Source organism: Parasteatoda tepidariorum, chromosome 10 (genome assembly GCF_043381705.1).
Source record: "Parasteatoda tepidariorum isolate YZ-2023 chromosome 10, CAS_Ptep_4.0, whole genome shotgun sequence".
NCBI classification, from domain to species: domain Eukaryota; kingdom Metazoa; phylum Arthropoda; class Arachnida; order Araneae; family Theridiidae; genus Parasteatoda; species Parasteatoda tepidariorum.
Window position 1 is genome coordinate 57982392 of NC_092213.1, and position 20829 is coordinate 58003220.

Sequence of the window (20829 nt, forward strand, 5' to 3'; positions counted from 1 at the left end):
GAAAAACGGTTATACGTAATCCACAATCCTCGCCGCGAATTTCTCGGGTATAAATGCTAAAAAATCCATCCATACTCTTGCTGGAACGAAAACATCTTGCTTTCCCGTTTGGAGCCGAGCGCGAGGAAACACTAGACAAGCACTCGGATCATCCCGGGTATTCTCGGGGTTACTCCCGCCAAACTTCAGTAAACAGAAGCAGGCAGCAGGCCCCGACAAGGCTTATGAGCCAAGGCCGTCGTTAATTCGACGACGTTAGCGCTCATTACATCTGGTGTGGAACTATCATCAATTGCGCGCGACTGCGGGGTTTTTCAAACTCGGACGACGCGACTACACCTGGATGCGTGCGCCCAGACGAGAGCAGACACGCGGCATTTCGTTAAGAAACGTTGGTTAAACTCGACCGTTTCCACGCAGATTGTCTACAAACTCGCTTTGGTACACTTCTAAATTAATATTGAGGTAAATTTCAAAACTGTTATAAAGTATTTTTATTTGATTTAAAATAATAACCCTTTTAGATGGATAAATACGTAACTGGGTTGAAAAGAAAATTGAATGAAGCAGAAGCAGACGGCAAAAGAAGAGGTAACGAAAATAGCGGAACATCTTCGCAAAATAGTAAACCTAAATGTAGAAAATATGATCCAATGTACTTATCATTTGGATTTACATGTAAAGTCATTAATGGCCAAGAACGACCAATGTGTTTGCTGTGTCTGAATTTTTGCGTCGTGCCATCTAGGGGTATTTTTTTAAGCTCGGTATCAATTGATTTGAGTTGTCAACATAACGAACTAATGGTTTACCAAGAACTGGCTATGTAAACAACATCGTTCTTGAAAAATTGTGAGCTTAAGTTACAAACAGTTTCAAATTTTTTAACTTCGCAAAATCAGAGGCTGGAAAGTCTGCTCGGTTGAAGAAGTTCTGGCTATCCTGGCCAGGAAGGTAGGTTATACTTTAAAAGTCTTATCAATTGAGATAACAAATCATGCATAATTTTTTATTTTTAATTATTATTATGTTAGTTATTTAATAATTAAAAAGAAAATGCACCCTGGGGTGACTTTGGGTGGCTGGGGTAACTAGAAAAGTCTGCGGCTGCAACTATATAAAGCTCCTGAAATCACCGTGGTTCGGTGTACATCTTTTTCCATGTCGGTCGAAGCGTCTAGCAACTGATCGAAATATCCCAGGTTTGATTCAAACCAACGAACACCAACCCTCCACATTGATGACCACGCATAATGAACACGAAACTCTCTCGCCTTTTGACAGATGACAACACCACCACGACTCGATTTTCTAGGGCAAACACAATCTCCTCCTCCACAATCAAATTTTTTGATGTCAATTGTACTTTTATCGTATCCCACATAATCTGATATGTAGGAATAAAAAAAAATCTTCAGTTCGAAGATTTTTTAAATGGTTTTGTTTCAGAAAATATTGTTGCTGCTTTTTTTTCTGTAGCACAAAGAAATTTTCTGGTCGCCAGTGATCTTCTATAATAATACGGAATTTCTTTTTTCCTTGCAGTGTAGTACTCAATCAAATATTTCTCTATGAGTTTCATTTTATAGGAAAACGAAAGCTGGAACAACTTTAGATACTGTAGTCTGATTCAGATACTCTGAAAATGATCTGAATGTTCAACACTTGCTTTATTTTTGTTTTGACACATGATTATTTCGTTATATATATTTTTTTGGTGCAATTATTTATGAAATAAATATTTTTTTAAAAAGTATTTATTGTTATTGTATATATTTTCTACATTTAAAAACTAATGACTAGTTTTTGATAAAATTTTTGACCTACACTGGTGGACAAAATTAAGAGATTGAAAGTATTTTCGCACATTCATTCGCACATGCAAGATACCCGCAAGAGGTCCTAGAGCCCTATGTGCGTCTTTCCAGAGGCGCTGTTGGCCCTGAGTTCATTTTTATGGGCGACAATGCGCGACCACATAGGGCTCTCATGGTTGATGATTATCTGGAAAGCGAGCATATTCAACGAATGGATTGGCCAGCCATATCCCCTGACCTGAATCCTATTGAACATGCTTGGGATGCTCTTGGGAGAGCTATTGCGATGCGCCAACCTCCCCCCAGAACCATTCTGGAGTTAAAAATTGCTCTGGTGGAAGAATGGGATCTTGAAAGTGAATGGCACTTTCATTTTCCATACTTTATTATCATGGAATAAGCTATATCTATACCAAATTTCATTTATTTATATTCAGTATTTTTTGAGATATTTGAGAAAATGTCTTCCATCTCTTAATTTTGTCCACCAGTGTAATTAAGTGATATAACAAATTTTAATTTTCTATAGATAAAAATATGAAGAAATGTTGCTCCTACATTTACTCAGACAGAAAATGCTTCGCCATAATATCAAAGAAAGCTACAATGACATCAGCTGTAAATACTATTAGTTAAATGTTAACTATTAAATGTTAACTCTAAAAAGTCTATCAATAATCCATAGCGCATCAATCAATTGTTTTATCGCGTTATTTGTCGAGTGATTAGGAGGATATCATAGATCCTGTTATTAAAAGAAATGGATTCTAATCTAATAATGGATTCATCCTAAAAATATCCTCATATCAATGCTACTTGACGGCATAAGTCACCTAAGGGAATTAGGCCTGCGAAAAATTCTCTAAGTACGCTGAGTCAAACGGAGACAACGAACGGATAAGAAAACATGAATTAAATGATACACCATATTCTGTTGGTCAAATACGAACGAAGGAAACGTATGGATGGAGTTGTACGAACACTTTAGGCAATGAGTCATTTGAAGAAATTAGGTTTCCTTCCGTATTCAGTGAGTTGGCATATTTTCATGTTAGTAGGCTTGGATTGCCACCTTGCCTTGGGCATGACCTTTTTGGAGGAGTAATTTTCTATGTGCATTATTTTGCATTTGTCATCATGAATTATTTGTTACATATTTTATTAAAAAAAATTCTATGAATAATTAAATTTTGTAGAAATTTTTTTATTTTGGCAATGATTCGAGATATAAACCTAATGAAAAAATGCAATGAAAAATAAAATAACTAGCCATGCAGCCCAAACTTGGTGTTTTTTAGATTGCTATATAAGATCCTATACAAAAAATTACGATTAATTTTCTTCTGAATATATGTCAGTTCTGAGAATATGTCAATTAATATTTTAAATCGAGAATTAAAAGAACATTCAGTTAACAGCGGTATTTCTGAAGAAGACGCTGTTTTACTTTTTGGTAAGTAAATATACTTTGTTCTTATTTTTAAAATATTATTATTTAGAATATGTTATATACACTTTCCATTTAAATTAGATACTGGTCATTTAAATTATTTTTCAAGAGAAATTTATTAAAATTGAAATAATTAAATTTGGATGATTATGGAATACTAGAAAATATCTGATTCCGTGCTAGAATTTATGTCAAAGCATGTGGTGATACATTAGATATGTAAAGTTTTTTAGAATTCTTTTAGATCTCATATTAAAATTTTTATTTTAATATAATGGATTTATATACGTGTTTCAGTTATTTATTACGTATTTTGACAAAGTCTAATAAATCTAATTTATATGATATTATGTATCTGTGNCATTACCCTAAAGCCAAAAGTCTTAGTCGCCCAAGGGCACACATTATGCGATGAAAAAGTCAGATGCCCGCTTTGCGGGCAGGCACTTTGAACAACTATATATCTAGTCTAGTAGTCTGTTTTTTTAAATTTTTTGTAATGTAAATAAATTATATTGAGGTCGTTTTGTTGACTGTGTTACGGTGCCTTTATTAATTTAATTTTTTTTTTCAAATTTATTTTTTTTTTCAAATTTATTTATTATTTTGCAAATTTTTTTTTCCTACTCTTTGCCTGCAGTATATTTACATAGGTTATTTTTAATTATATGAATTTTCTTATCCATTTCATTAAATGTGTCTAACAATTTAAATGTTTATGAAGTAATAGAACATAGACTTTTTGATTAAAAAACACAATTGCAATCTTCTTCGTATATGTAGAATTTTTAATAAAGTCTAATAAATCTAATTTAGATGATATTATGTATCTGTGTAAATCTGTAAAACATTACTCATGATTATGGATTTTAAATTTTTGTTAAATGTAACATATGTTTGTAATTTATTGATGATTTATTTAAAGGTTTGAAAATGGTTACGTGTATTGCCCCTGGTTGCAAACATTATAACCAGAAAGACACCTGTCGCTTTTTTCGGATTCCTGCTAATCCAAAAGTGTAAAAAATATGGATTAGGAATATAAGGTAAATTAATTACAACTTAATATAACTTCAAAATTTTTTTGTCTCTTTAATTGCTTATTAGTAAAGAATTTTAATTTGCTTTATAGGAGAGATGATATTCAAGTTTCAAAGAATCATGTAATATGCCAATGCCATTTCAAAGATGGATTAAAAGAAAATGGGCCAACGCTTTTTGAGCACAATAAGAATAAGATTTTTAATTTTCAATCTTCTGAAAAAGCTTCAAAAAAAAGGTATTTCAATATTGGATTCTAACAGTTTTGTCGAAATGGTATATATATATTATGTTTCTCCTCCACAGTATATCTGATATGTCTTCCGTGTTTAAAAGTATTATCTACATAAATGTCTTGTATAATTTCTTACAATGATAAAAAACAATATTAGTTATTTTCTTATTCTGACTTTCGTTCAAGGTATATCTGTTCAAAGTATGTGTAAAAACTACATTAATTTACTATTTATTACACCATTACTAAAGTAGTTTATGTAGTGACTACAAACTGCTTTGAAGTTGTAGTAACTAGTTCGCTACTCGATGGAGAACTTAATTTACACCTATTTTGTTATTCCAAAATATTTTTTTCTTTTACTTTGTTCATATAACCTTCAACTTTCTTGACAATTGATTTGATCTTTACCTGAATCAAAATTATGCTTTGCAGTATATATTTATTTTATTATATATTACTGAATTTATGACATGCTTTTTTTTATTTTTATTTTTTAATGAAATATGATTACAATACATTTATGTGCTTTTATTTTAGAAACATATCAGCAACTCCTTTAGTTTCTGCTGTTCCACTAACCTCCACTGTGCCCCAGTCTCTTGCTGCTGCTGCTATTCAGACACTCACTCAAGAAATCGCCAATTTGAAAGAGGAGAACCTCAAACTGAAGGAGGAGAATTTAAGATTGAGAAACGCTTTGTCAGAGCAGGAATTTTTGAAGAAGCAGCCATTCGGGTTTTTTAGTATAGAAAGAATGATCATATCATGCATTATACAGGTTTACCTAATAAGGAAATTTTCAATATTATATTTTCTAATTGTGATAAGGTGTTAGACAAGTATTATGAAGAATGGAATGTCACTTGCTTGGATCGAAAAGATCAGTTGTTGGTGACTTTAATGAAATTAAAGTTGAATCCCACTCACACTGATCTTGGTGTTCGATTCCAAGTAAGTGAAGGTACTATAACAAATGTTTTTTTAACTTGGCTTTACTGTCTACATGAGGTGCTGTACAATTGTCTAATGGCAATTGTACCAACACAAGTTAAAAATGAGTTGTGTTTGCCCTCATGTTTTATGAATTTTAGGAATTGCAGGATGGTTATTGACTGCACTGATTTTTGTGTTCAAAGACCCAAAAAAATGTCTCATCAGCGGCTGTTTTACAGCTCCTATAAACATCGACATACAATGAAAGCTCTAATTGGAGTAGCTCCAAATGGTGTTATTACTTACACTAGTGAAATGTATCCCGGATCTACTTCCGATAAAGAGCTTTTTAAAAATTGTAATGTTAATAATGTTTTTCAGCCTGGGGATCTTGTTGTGGCAGATAAAGGCTTCCTGATTTCTGATGTTGTGCCTGATGGGGTTGCTGTGAACATTCCACCCTTTTTATCTGCCTCACAATTCACCCCCATCCAAATTAATAGCACTAAAAAAATCGCTCGGGCAAGAATTCATGTTGAAAGAGCTATAAGGCGCATTAAAGTTTTTAAAATCACAAAAATGTTACCAAAATCTCTTTTTCCTCATAGTTCCAAAATTTTACAAGTATGTGTTGCCTTAACTAATTTTCAACCTCCACTCCTCAAAGAGGTACAACATCTTTATAATATAAAACCTTAAAATTATAATATTTCTAAATTATTTTAAATTCGTTTATTGCTTTTAACTTTTTATTTCCTTAAATATAATAATTTAAAATATTTTTCATAAATTGATACTGCTTTCTTTCTTCATGAATTCTTGCTTGTAGATTAAGAAGTTTTTTTAAAATATTTTTGTACATAAACTTTTTGTTTGTATATTTTTCTATATCTTTAATATTAATATATATGTTTATTTTTCTAAAACTACTATTTAAAACCAGTGCAGTTAATAACCATTAGTGTTTAATTTTATTTAATTACATTTATCTACAATTTATTTGGTTCTAAATTATATTTTACATTATTAATCTTAAAGCTTTAAAAAGTTTAATTTTCATTAAAAAAAATTATATCTAAAGTGAAACAAAATGAGAAAAACAAATGAAAGTTTGAAATGAGAAACAAATGAAAGTTATTTTATTTTATTTCTTTATTATTTTTTATTGATTTTTATTTCCTCCTTATATTAATTTTTTTATTAATAAAGAATAAAGTAATCTTTTTTTTCCATTGTTCATAATACTTTTCTGAAACTTTCTTACAATTTAAAAGTATAAAAGTGAAGATTTCTTTATTATGTGATCCCTGTATAATGCATGATATGATCATGATTTTATAACATACTGTATCAGGATTTATGATTTTTTTTTTCTCTTAAAGAAACTGATTTGATTTGGACATTTTTAATTTCATTGGATTATTTTATCTTTTTTAAAAAGTATAAGAAATAAAGTTATTATTAATTATTTGAATAAATATATTTTTAATTGAAATTATGAGATTTCATTAATATGATTTTTTTTGCATAATAAATTTTCACTTTGTTCTTAGTTTAAACTTTAAAAAAAAGTTATAAACATGTGTTTCTCTAATACTGCTCAAGCTTTGACTGCGAACATTCTCAACACTTGTAAATTAAGAAAATATTTATTTATAAAAGAATTGTATTTTTTTTTTGCAAAAGTTTATGATTTTTTTAACTCTTTCGGTTAAATCTATGAACCTTGCTTCATATCCAGCATAGTTACACACTTGAGTGCTTACACTTAGCTATTTATAACAATGTTACACTATTTAATGTTATTGTTGCGAGAAGTGATAATAATGAGTTTAATATGCCATTTTAAAATTGAATCTGTATGTTTGTCATGAAAATTTTTTGTAACTACTGCAAACCACTTATAACATTGTTGATTCTCTGAAGTGTCACTGTTTAATTTTGTATTAATATTTAACTCAGTTAATGTTAAGTTCTGTTTAACACTAGATTGAATGTTAACAACAAAAAAAAGTATANCTACTGCAAATCACTTATAACATTGTTGACGCTCTGAAGTGTCACTGTTTTATTTTGTATTAATATTTAACTTAGTTAATGTTAAGTTCTGTTTAACACTAGATTAAATGTTAACAACAAAAAAATTATACGTTGTACAAAAAGTCACAAAATTCTTAGAAATTTTGTCATTATATACATTATTGTAATTCGAATTGAAATTGAAAAGCAGTTAAAATGACTTCCTTGGGCAATCTTTTGTTAAATATACATATTTCTTAGTATTTATTACATACTTAAAATTTTTTTTAATGTGCATCATCTTGATCCAGTATTGTACATTTATCTTGATTTTAGATATGCATTAGCTTATTTGTCATTGTTTCTTTCCTACAATTTATGTGTAAATAAAATTTGAATTTTATGGATATTTCTGTCTGAACGAAGTTTTTGTCAAAAATTCTACACTTTTAACTCACTCCAAATGGAAAATCTAATATAATTATTTATAGTTATATGACACTTTATTATTAAATATTAACAATGAAAAAAATCACAAAAATATAAGAAATTTTGTCATTATATACATCATTGTAATTCGAATTGAAAATAAAAAGCAGTCAAAATTTTTCCCTTGGGCAATTTAGTGTTAAATAAATAGTTAAATATTTCTCAATATTTATTACACAATTAAAATTTTTTATAATGTGCAACATCTTGATCTAGCATTGTAGCTTATTTGCCATTATTTCATTCCTTCAATTTCAGTTTATGTGTAAATAAAATTTGAATATCATAGATATTCTGAATGTATAAAGTTTTTGCCAAAAATATTCTACTATTAACTCACTCCAAATAGATAGTCTACAACACTTAAAGTATACTAAAAGCTCTTATATATATATATTTCTATTATATTAAAATACTCTTAAATCTAAATTTTAAATATGAAAGATGTTCCAAGCCCAATTGCCTTTAAACTTTTGTAAAATTTCAGAACTGCTTTAGCATCAACTGGTACCCCTATAGCTGAGATACTGAAAATAACAGGATGGATTCATTGTTTCTTATGGGATACAAAAATAAAATTTTAAGAATAAGTAGTTAGTTTTTCCTAAAGTTGAATTTGTGAAGATACCCCTGAACGAAGAAAAAACTTATGTTTGTAAATGGTTTTTCCTTAGTGTCAAGATTTATAGTTTAGTTTATACTAGCCCGAGCGTTGAAAAAATTAATATTTCAAAACATAATGCTATTAAAACTTGCATTCCCTAAATTTCATTCTTACTCATTTAAAAAAAAAATTAAGCTATACAATTGTCTTCAAACAGTAAATATACTTACTATTGTTGATGTCACCCAAATGTAGACTTCTTTCATGCTCAAAGAAACAATTTTCATGTTCTTCAGACAACATCGGCCAAATGAGTAAGACTATATCAGATCGTATTTTTTTATATTTGAAAAAAAAATATACGAGCTAAATACAGGCAAACATCTAGCACTACAATTGTCACGGCCAATCACAGTAATTAAAGTTGATTCATCAGAGGCTGCCTTCAGTCTATTTTCCTAAAAATATTTAAAAGTAAAAAAAAAAAAAACAAGCAATGAATAAAAAAATAAGTACATACAAACAAGGGAATTAAATGTGCAATATTCAAGCTTTTCAAAGCTTATGCCAGACAAAATAAGATAAACGAGGCAGCAGTTTTATACAGGAAATATGCAAATTGAACATTCTTCCCTACTAATATGTTCCTCACTTTCAGCATACTTTTGTGTTTTCAAAAACAAACAGCAATTCTAAATGCTGGCTCAGAAATACCATTAGATCATTTAATATAACACCTAAAACATGCAAGGGTAAAAACATTAGTACAAGGATATGAATTACAGTAATAAAAATTTTCCAGGCATATGCCAGACAAAATAAGATAAACGAAGCAGCAGGAAATATGCAAGTTGAACATTCTTCCCTACTAGTATATTTCAAACTTTTTTTAGCATAGTTTTGTATATATTTTTAAAAACCAAGTTCCCCTTTAAATGCTGCCTCGCAAATACCAAAAATTCATTTAAGATAAAACTTAAAACATGCAAGGGAATTAAAAGATTTGTGCATGCACATAGGATTAAAAATTGTTAATAATAAATTTACAACATGCAAGAATTAAATATTTCCAGGCTTACGCCAGATAAATTTAAAAAAAAAATAATAAAAAAGACGTTAACAAGGTAGACATTATGGAAAAACAAACAGACATTTTATGGTAAAATATTTACGAGTTATACAGATTATTAATCAACCTGATCTATTTTTATTAAAATCTTTGTTACCTTGTTAACGAGAGCATAAAATAATGATCCATGACATTTTGCCATGTTAATTATTTTATACTCTTTCTGTTTATATAATCTAAAAAATGATTGCATAAACAATAAATTATACAATACAAGGTCTAATATTATACATGAAATTTTAAATTGTTAACATTATAAAATTTAGAAAAGAAATTACTATTTATAAATTAAAAATTTTGACAGTTAGGTAGAACTATATGCACCAAATTTTGCAACTTGATTTATAAAAATAGTGGATGAAATATAAAATCTCAATATTTTGGTATAAAAATGCAAATTCTCAGAATTAATTTTATAATTTTGATGTAGATATTAAATTAAGGAATTAAAGAGGTTTAAAGTAAATAAAATTTAAGAACTGTAATTATGTAATAAATTTTTGAAAAAAATTTAAATTCACAAAAACATTTTAAGGATTTAATTAAAGAAATAGTTAAAACTACTTTTAATAATAAAATTAATTAAATTAGATTAGTTAAAACGATAATTTAGATGAAAATTTCGAAATGAAATTGATTTAAATATTAGACGAAGCATGATTTTGTAAAAGCCATGGCATCCACTTGTTCAAATAAAATTCTTTAAGTAAAGGCAGGCATCTCTAATTCTCGTCTTTCAAAACTTCAAAGATAATACATGATTTTAGAGTCCAAATGAGCAAGACTTGGCATTGGAAATGGCTAGTTGCCCTTGCATCTGGTGGTAGTAGTCATGCGTATTGTTGATCACATACACATCATCGTTGATGTGGAGGATATAATCCTTTACCAATTTTAATTTTTCATTGAGATTATCCTCTCGATATTTGAAAGGGCATTTGACTTCCAATATGCTTGTGGAGCCATCCTGATTACGGAAAAATCCAACAGGACTAGCACCAAGCAATCCAGATGATTCAAGCCATAACCCACTTTCACTAACATTTAACGTTTTCTCCGACACAGAGACACCAGCTTTTTCATTGTGAAGGCCCCATTGGATTTGCTTGATTTTGGACAAATCTTTGGAGCCCTCAAGTCGCGTAAATAGAGACTTCGGATAACTGTTCCGCTTCATGGCCTTAATAACAAAGCCAAAATTGCTGGCTGTGAGGCGAAATTTTCTGTATCTTGCCCATTTCCAGTTGGAACTTTGTCCTCTCGTCTCCATTTCTATGGAAGATATGTCTTCCGGAGACAATTTCGCCTTCTCAAGAAAAGAAGCAGAATCAAAGGGTGCATTTTCCTTTGAAAATAAAATTTCCTCCATTGAAACGTGGTTCAACGTAGCTGGAGGCGGCTCATCATCCAGCAGCCAAGAAAACCCCACAATAGCATCTTGCTTGCAAATATCAGCGTGAAATTCCTTTCTCANGACACATAATGGAATGGATAGGAAAATTCATATAATTAAAAATAACCTACTTAAATATACTGCAGGCAAAGAGAGAGAGAAAGAAAAAAATGCGCTTTTTTTTCCATTTATTTTAATCAATAATGCTTGATTAAATTAATAAAGGCACCTTAACACAGTCAACAAAACGACCTCAATATAATTTATTTACATTACAAAAAATTTAAAAAAACAGAAAGAAACACACAATTAGCCTTAAAGAAAAATTAATGTTAAAAGTTGTAACAGCTTTCCACGCCATGTTTAACAAAAATGACAAATAAATATAATATATTTATATATAAATATCAACCTGTCGAAATGTAAACAAAACTTAAATCACAAGGCTTAGCAATCAGTATGAAATAAAAACGTTTATTAATATTAACTAATTTTTTCAAACTCACACCTTCTTAATTTGATAATATGAACTGTTTCTTACCAAAAAAATCCGTTTCCTAATAAAAGAAATCTGTTTATTTATTAAAATACTTAAAAAAACAAAGTGTCACCAAAAAGCCTATTTAAATAGCATTAAGCTGCGCACAAGCGAGGTTTGTTTAGATACGGTCAGAAGAGAGGGGCGCCACCACTATTTTCGTCTATTATCACAATGAAAGATCACTTTTTCTGCCATGTTTGTTTTAATTTCATAAGTGTAGATAATATGATCAGTAGATAAAAAGACGGCAATTCTTTTATTAGTGTGGACTAAAAAGCCAACTATCTGAAATTGATGAAAATAATCATGCGCTTAAAGCTAAACTTGCTTCTGAGCTTATTATCCGAGACTCTGAAACTTTTGAAGATATCATCGATGGAAGGCTATACAAAAAGCTGCATGGTGACTACAGTGGACAACATATACTAACGTATAACTTTTCTTTAGACGTGACGGCCATGTATAACAATTCAAAACGTTCAGCATGGCCAATCTTATTTTCCCTTAACGAATTGTCTCTTAAGGAAAGAAACAATGATGTAATGCTTGCTTGCGGTTTATAAGAAAAAAACCTAAATTTGAGGGCTTTTTAAAACCCTTTACTGAAATGGCCTCAGACCTAGCAATCAATGGTTTAAATATTCATTTGGCTGATGAGAACATAAATGTGAATGTGATTCCTACTTGTTGTTGTTCGGACTCTGCAGGTCGGCTTTGTTTGAAAAATAGTATCCAATTTAATGAGTTCTATGAAGTTGTTCGTGGTGTCTCCATTCAGGTTTCAATGTGGACTGAACTATCAAATGTCATTTTCTTTGAAGATATAAACGAACCTAGCTTGCCACAGAAGCAATTAAATCTGGCAGATACCAGTTGGGTATTAAAGGTCGATCGCCCCAGTGTATTATGGTTGTACAGAACCAACAAAGATAAAAGATTATTATATTGGTAATCCCAAGTGCAAAAAAGCCACGAATAAGAAATTATCGAATGTTGTAAAGCCTCGTGTTGGACGCGTCCCACGTTTGATTTTTGAAAGAAAATCTTATAAAGCAAATGAATGGAGAAACTGTCTATTATATGTCTGCATTCCAGTTGTCAGGGATGCATTAACTTCGGAATATGTTGACAACATAAGTCATTTGATAGGATCAGTTACCAACCATTTACTTCTCGGGGAATCTTCGGCCGGTGAAGATGGAACCCACGACCTCTTGGACATGGGCCCAATGTCTTACTTACCAGGAATAAGTACCACCTTTTCTTCAAGACCGATATCGATGCTTGAGGAGATCCGGCCTATTCATTTCCATTATTCAAAAATTAAATAATTGTTGCCTTCTGAATAAAATTTTTTGTTTTGTTTAATCTACCATTTGCCGATAGTGTTAGATTTAGAAGTTTAAGGACCGTATTTTCAGAAATGTAGTGGGTATCGTAATAGCTACTTTTTTTTAACAGGGGCGCAGCTATATAATTGAGGCGAATGGGGCAGTGACCCAGAATCCCCAAAATACCCCTTAGTTAAAAACATATTTCATTACAGATTAGAAGTATCAGATACTTAGGGATTTGCAGGGTCCCCTAGGATCTACTACTTCACATAAAGCTTTGTTGAATATATTCAACAACAAGAATGCTTGAAACATTTCCTTTTGAGCAATTTATGGATTAAACCGTCACATAGTCTATACAACTCTATTAATTGAGTAACTTTTCGAAAGCAACTTCTGTCTTTCGCAATAGTCTCAAGAACAGCTTTTGGTAAATTAGAAAATAATCCAAATTTTATTAACAACTCAACTCGCATTAATAGCATTCATCTCTTCCACAGCTCAGTTCAGCATACTGATAGTTTCATGAACTTCTGTTGAAAACCTTACATTCTATATTTAAGCTATAATATATTAAAAATAGATTTAAAATTGCTATGTTCGCCAGCTATCTAGATGACAGGCTCATCAATTATAAAATGCCTATTCAGTTTATTAAAGATTTCGTACAGAAAGATAGTACTGACTATGAAGGAAAGAAGGTGCATAAGGCTTACTGGTCAAGCGAATTGTTCATACATCAAGAAAATCACAAGAGGTTAAAATGCATGTCCCTGCCTCCAAAACATTTGTGGGATAAAGAAAAAGGGAGCACATACTATCGGGATTACATTTTGCTCTTAGGTGGTGAGTGAAAATCGTTGTTCATTTATTCATACTTAATAACAAATATTTCTTTGTATCATTGTGAATCTTTCATATTATCGTCTCTTGCTCTTAGTCAAGAGAGGGAGTAAATAAATTTTTAAGTATTTGATAAAATCATATTTGGCACCTATTTCAATTAAATTTGGAAATTTTTAATCTGTTTCCATCCTTATCATAAAGAAATTTTTTTTCGCATAACTTAATACTTTCGAAATATTGAGAATTAAAGGAAGCGTCATACCATTTTATGACTAAAATATTTTTTAAATAGTAATTTTGTGATTTGTTTGAATGCCAATTACAGAATTCTCTTTATCCATACAAATTAAATTACATAAATTAATAAATATTTTGAAATAGCTTTCAAAATAAAATTGTTTTGGAGTTAATAAAAATTAATTACTATTTTCTGCATGGCAAAGGTAACAGTTAAATATCTTTTTTTATTCTATAAGTACACCTATGTCTGTGCTAAAGTGATAAGCTAATGAGTGTAAGTAAGATATAAAAGAGAAACCTATGTAAATAAAAAATAAATAGATTTTTAGATATTTTTAAAGTATTAAGTTAGATAATATTTTAAACCTTAAATTAAAAGTGACTAAGCCATTAAAAAGTATTTCATTACTTTTTTTTAAATATTAGTTAATATTTTTAGTAAACAGTTCAAAAATATTCAATTTTGTTCCACAAGTATAATATGCAATTAATATAATACAACATCAAGTTAAATAATACTATACATTGAGAATATTCTTAGCTAATTTTGAATATAAGATGTTTTTTATATAAAAAATATGTTTTGAATTTCAAAACAATGATTAAAAACACACTGGGTTGATTTAGGTTTTATTTTTGGGGCCCATTTTTTGTGAAGAAAAAATATATTTGTGTGAAAATTTCTGAATGTTAAAGATTCAATTTTAGCAATTACTAAAAGAAACCACTTTTGTTTAACAACAGCTAGTTTTGTTTAAACAAGCTAATCTTGAGTGTAAGAATGTTCAAATAGCAAAATCAATCCTTTTTTTTCTTCATTTATTATTGAAATAAAATCAGTTTTATAATTTTATTTTTAGGATTTTTTTTTCTTGCTCTGCTCTAAATTCTACTCCTTAACTTAAACGAGTGTAAAATTTATATTTATTAACTTTAGGTTTTTAAATGAAACATAAATTTTCAATCATTATTTATGCTAAATTGTTCTGGGTTGGTTGGTTAGTTAAAGTTTAATGGCACAAGAGCCAGAAGTGGCTATACTGCGCCAGTCACTAGGTAAAAGAATTGCACTTTTACTTATATTAGTGAATACAGTCCTATTGTTTTGATGAACTTGATTAAATTGTGATGTATAGGGTCACTAAGTAGGGATGAAAGATTGGGATAAAATCTGCCGAAAAGTTTCTTCCTCAAATATTTGAATCGTCTGCAGTTAGTTAATATGTGTTTAATTGAAACGTCAACTTGACATAGAGTACAGCTGGGTGCAGGTTCGGCTACCAGTAAATGCATATGCGTAAAACGAGTATGCCCGATACGTAGTCTGTTTATTAAAGTCTGGGTTTTGCGATCAACAGTTAATGTCTTACAATTATCAAGATTAGGATAAATTTCATGTAATTTNTAACTTGCAATCAAAGTCACTTAAAGCAATGAAAATAATATTCATTTGGAACACTGTGTTTCTGCTAAAACTAAACACAACTAAAATTTGCTTTCATGTTTTGTTGGCAAACTAACAAATTTTAACCCATTTTTCAAATTCATCACTTACTGTTGATTTCAATATAACTTAAGTATTTAATATTTTATGATATGAAAATTAACAAATTAAGTTAGAAATAATGATTTTCCCCAAAATTAGTTTATTAAATTAATATTGTCTAATCCATTATTACTTTCAATCAATCCTTGAATTATATCAAATGTTTTACTTTTACACACTACTCATAAATATTTTATTGCACATTGTGAGTGAGATTAGCTTATGGAACTATAGAATAAGAGAGAGTCTACTATGGTATATTAATAGAATTAACAAAGTTGGAGATACTCTATTTCTAACTATAATACTTTTTTTATGGTTGTTAAAATATGAGTAACTTTTTCAGATGCCTTTTTTGTGGAAATCAAATAATAAAAGATGCAAGGTATCTCCAACCAAAATGAAATCTGCTGTTTTGTTAGTAACTGAAAATACTAAAAGTATAAGAGCTGTAGCTACTGAGTATGGTTGGTTGGTTGGTTAGTTGAAGTTTAATGGCACAAGAGCCAGAAGTGGCTATACTGCGCCAGTCACTAGGTAAAAGAATTACACTTTTACTTAAATTAGTGAATACAGTCCTATTGTTTTGATGAACTTGATTAAATTGTGATGTATAGGGTCACTAAGTAGGGATGAAAGATTGGGATAAAATCTGCCGAAAAGTTTCTTCCTCAAATATTTGAATCGTCTGCAGTTAGTTAATATGTGTTTAATTGAAATGTCAACTTGACATAGAGTACAGCTGGGTGCAGGTTCGGCTACCAGTAAATGCATATGCGTAAAACGAGTATGCCCGATACGTAGTCTATTAATTAAAGTCTGGGTTTTGCGATCAACAGTGAATGTCTTACAATTATCAAGATTAGGATAAATTTCATGTAATTTATTATTATTTTGAATATTCCAATGATTTTTCCACTCTTGATGAACTGAAGATTTACAAATGTGCTTGACGTCCGAACATGTCAAGAGATTACTGCTTAAGTTTTGAGTAGTTTTAGCTATGATATCAGCACGGTCATTTCCAAGAATGCCGAAGTGTGAGGGTATCCAACAAAAATATATGTTGAACCCTCGGACTTGCAATTGCATAAAGTGGTTTTGTATTTTTTGAATTATGGGGTTTTTTCCAATGTAAGGAACACTAGATATAAAGCTACGAGAGTCAGTATAAATTATCCATTTATTTTTAGTTTGGTCTGAAATAAAATTAAGCGCTAGCAAAATAGCATAACATTCAGCAGTGAAAATTGAAGTTTCGTGAAGAAATTTTTCAGACATATTAAAACTTTCGTAAGCAACACCGCAACCAACATGGTTATCATGTTTCGATCCATCTGTATAAATAGGCGTAAAATCCATATATTGATGACGATGTTCGTAAAATCTTTGGGTAAAAACTGTTGGGTTTGTCTCGGATTTTTTCAAATTATTAAAAACGTTTAAAACACAAGCTGTAAAGTCAACCCATGGTGGGATAGCGTCTGTGTAAGTAAAAACCTCAAAATTTAAAATGTTAAGTTCACATAAAATGTTGGTGATTCTTATTCCAAATGAAGGAATGTAAGACGGGCGTGAAGAGAAGTGAGTAACAAGTTGTGGATGGCAAACACAAGAGTAAAGTGGATGAAGAGGATTCGCTTTTATTTTAAAGTAATAGTCCAGAGATAACTTATATCGACGAAAATGCAGAGAAGGTTCAGAACATAACACATACAGACTCTCAACTGGTAAAGTCCTGAATGCACCCGATGAAATTCTTAGTCCTTGATGATGGATGGTATCGAGATATTTTAATACAGATTGGCGGGCTGATGAGTATACAGAAATACCACAGTCAAGTTTGGAACGGATTACGGAGCGGTATATTTTAAGCATTGCGTCCATGTCAGCCCCCCATGAGCAGTTTGTGGGGACCTTAAGAATGTTAAGCGATTGAGAGCATTTTCTTTTAATATAAAATATGTGTGGTTTGAATGTAAGCTTTTCATCGAAGATCATGCGTAGATACTTGGTTTCTCAGGAATCACGTTATTATTAAGAGTTATCTCAGGATGAAGATGCATACCACGTTTACGACAGAAATGAACACAATGAGTTTTTTGTGGAGAAAATGCAAAACCGTTTTCATTTGCCCATTTTAAAATTTTATTCACAGCTATTTGTAGTTGTCGTTCAATGAGAGACATATTGACAGATCGGCATGAAATTCTAAAATCGTCGACAAATAGCTCGCCATAGACAGTCGGGGAAGTTGATTTAAAATTTCGTTAATTTTCAAAATGAAAAGTGTCACACTTAAAACGCTTTCCTGAGGAACACCCTGCTCCTGGGGAAAAACATCTGATAAAGTTGAATTAAGTTTAACTTTAAATATTCTATTTGATAAAAAGTTTTTGATAAAATAAAATAAGTTACCACCTATGTCACAATTGATTAAATCACGCAGGATTCCATATCTCCACGTCCTGTCATATGCTTTTTCCATGTCAAGAAATATTGAAACAAAATGTTGATTTTTGAGGAAGCTGTGACGGATATCGGTTTCAAGTTTTAGTAAATTGTCAGAGGTGCTGCTGCCTCTACGAAAACCACTTTGATACGGAGATAATTTATTTCGCGATTCAAGTAAAAATATTAAACGTTTATTCACCATCTTTTCAAAAAGTTTACAAAGACAGCTAGTTAAGGCTATTGGTCTATAGCTTGTTGTTTCTTCGGGATTCTTGCCAGGTTTTAAGATTGGGATAACATATGCTGTTGACCAGTTCTGTGGAAAAATTCTCTCTGTCCAGATACGATTATATAATTGAAGTAGAAACACTAAAGCTCTATCCGGCAGGTTTTGTAGCATTGAATAATGAATTTCATCTGGTCCAGGTGCTGAAGGGCGGTGTTTTTTAAAACATATTTGAGTTCATTTATTGTAAATGGCTGGTTATAGTTACAATCTATGTCGTCTTTTGGCGTCAATTTAGTTCTTTCCATATTTCTCTTAAACGTGGCGAAAGGTTCTTTATAATTTGAAGCGCTTGAGATTTCAGAGAAAGCAGCAGCCAGAGCATTTGCAATATCAGGGATATGAGAGATATGTGTATTATTAACTTTGAGAATAGGTATGATGTGTTCACAATATTTACCGGATATAGTTTTAATTTTTTTCCAGATTTCAATTGATGGTGTATTAGAGTTTATTGAGGAGACATAATTTTTCCACGAGACTTTTTGAGCATTTCTTTGAGCTCTTCGGGCTATAGACCGAGCTTTTTTAAATGCAATTAGATTGTCTGTGGTTGGGTGTCTACGAAAGATCAGCCATTGTTTTTTTTGTTCTTTCTGTGCTTGATGACAGTTTTGATTCCACCAAGGTTTAGGATGTTTCGGAAGCTTAGTTGATGTCATCTTTGTGCAGTGTTTCGCTGCTTCAAGTATATTCGATGTGACATGCTCTACCGCGTCATTTATATTAGTTTGATTTATCAAGTTTTCAGTTATTGTTACAGTGAATTTGAATTTGTTCCAGTTCATAGTGCTCATTTTAAGCCGTGGCGTGCGGGAACTTTGAAAGTTACTGCTGCCTGTATGAGTTAGTATTAAAGGGAAGTGATCACTATCAAAAAGGTTATCATGAACCAAAAATGACCAATATGGATATTGAGATGAGCTGCAAATTGCTAAATCTATGGCATGATATGATTGTGAAGGGGCGTGAAAATAGGTATTCTCACCAGAATTGAGAAGACTGAGTAAATGATTGTTGATAAGTTTTTCAATTAAGATTCCTCTACTATTTGTGTCCGAACTACCCCAGATGGGATTATGGCCATTAAAATCTATTATAATGAAAGGTTGTGGGAGTTGTGCAATAAGTTCATCAAGATCTGCTTCAGATACATCATCTCGAGGTGGGAGATAGATGCAACATACTGTCAATAAATATTGAATACTAAGGCGGACAAAAACTGCCTGCAAAGAGGTATTTAGTGAAACCATACTAGAGGGATACATACAGGAAGTCATGATCATGACTCCACCTGAAGCTTTACTATTGCCTATATTATCCTTCCTGATGACATAATATCCATGTAATTTAGTTCGGAGAATAGGTTTTAGTGATGTTTCCTGTAAGCAAATGCAACACGGAGAGAACTTATTTATTATATCTATAACGTCAGGTTTATTAGTGTTGTAACTCCTACAATTCCAAGATATTATTTTAGCCATTTATTGCTTCCGATTTTTAGATTTAGTATTTTTTGGACAGAGATTGGGTGGTGTTTCCAACCCTTTATCTGTTTGCATTTGTGTATCTGAAATTTCATCTGCAGTGTTTTCGTCTGTGCTCATTGCATCTGATTGTAAGTATTCCTGTTCTTTGTCTTTTGATTGTTTTGGCCTATTCTTATGAAATTTATTTTGTCTGCTCTTTGGTATATATTTGTGTTTAGTCACTAGTGGAGATTGGATTAGTCACTAGTGGAGTTTTTGTTGTAACACAGTTACCAATTGTGGTGTCAGTTTCAGATATTTTTGTTTTTCTGCAGAGGTTTGTGAAAGTGTTGTACGAGAGATGACAGATTTTCCAGAGTGCTCTTTATTAGTTGAGCTTGCTGTTGGTTTAGGCAATAGTACTTTGAAATGTGTATTATTTAGTTCGGTATCAGTTGCGTCATACTGAATACCTATGGATTTCTTCGGTTTACTATTGAATAATGCTGCAGAATATGAAATATTAGGTCTTGGTTGAGAACTTAAGAACTTAGCTTTAGCTTCAGTGTATGTCAGATTTTGATTAACTTTGATGCTGATGATTTGTTTTTCCGTTTTCCATTTTTGACAGAGTCGGGAGTTGGCGGAGTGAGGTTCTGAACAGTTCGTACATTTTTCAGGCCGGGTGCAAGTTTGAAATGTATGTCCAAATTCACTGCAGTGATTAGTCGATCTTTACCTCTGCAGTGATTAGTCGAATGGCCAAACTTCTGACACTTAAAGCATCGAAGAGGGTTAGGAACATATGGTCGTACTTTGCAATTAATATAGCCTACTTTAATGTCAGTTGATAGAGTGGCGGAATTGAAAGTTAATATTAAATGTTGAGTAGTAATTATATCTTTGCCTCTCTTAATGGTTATATGGCGTGCATCAACAACTGATTGATCAGAAAGACCTTCAATAATCTCGCTGATTGGGAGATATTGTAATGATTGAA

At 31.0% G+C, this 20829-nt stretch overlaps 1 protein-coding gene and 1 long non-coding RNA gene across 2 annotated transcripts in view; one reads left to right on the plus strand and one right to left on the minus strand.

Moving 5' to 3' along the window:
* LOC122270230 (uncharacterized) overlaps positions 1-6059 on the plus strand; it is an 8862-nt gene extending 2803 nt beyond the window's left edge. Inside the window, exons 2-4 of the long non-coding RNA XR_011637924.1 lie at positions 4193-4313; positions 4400-4546; positions 5084-6059. This is a non-coding gene — a long non-coding RNA (uncharacterized lncRNA). The remainder of the gene's footprint in view (positions 1-4192; positions 4314-4399; positions 4547-5083) is intronic.
* A 12384-nt stretch (positions 6060-18443) lies between these two features.
* Positions 18444-19844, minus strand: LOC139426860 (uncharacterized). Its single transcript, XM_071186973.1, has one exon. It carries the CDS (start codon positions 19842-19844, stop codon positions 18444-18446), a length of 1401 nt encoding a protein of 466 aa, XP_071043074.1.
* Positions 19845-20829: the final 985 nt, after the last annotated feature.

What these genes read in the sequence shown, in the direction of transcription:
- LOC139426860 (XM_071186973.1), bottom strand. Translation starts at nt 19,844, where the DNA reads ATGGCTAAAATAATATCTTGGAATTGTAGGAGTTACAACACTAATAAA.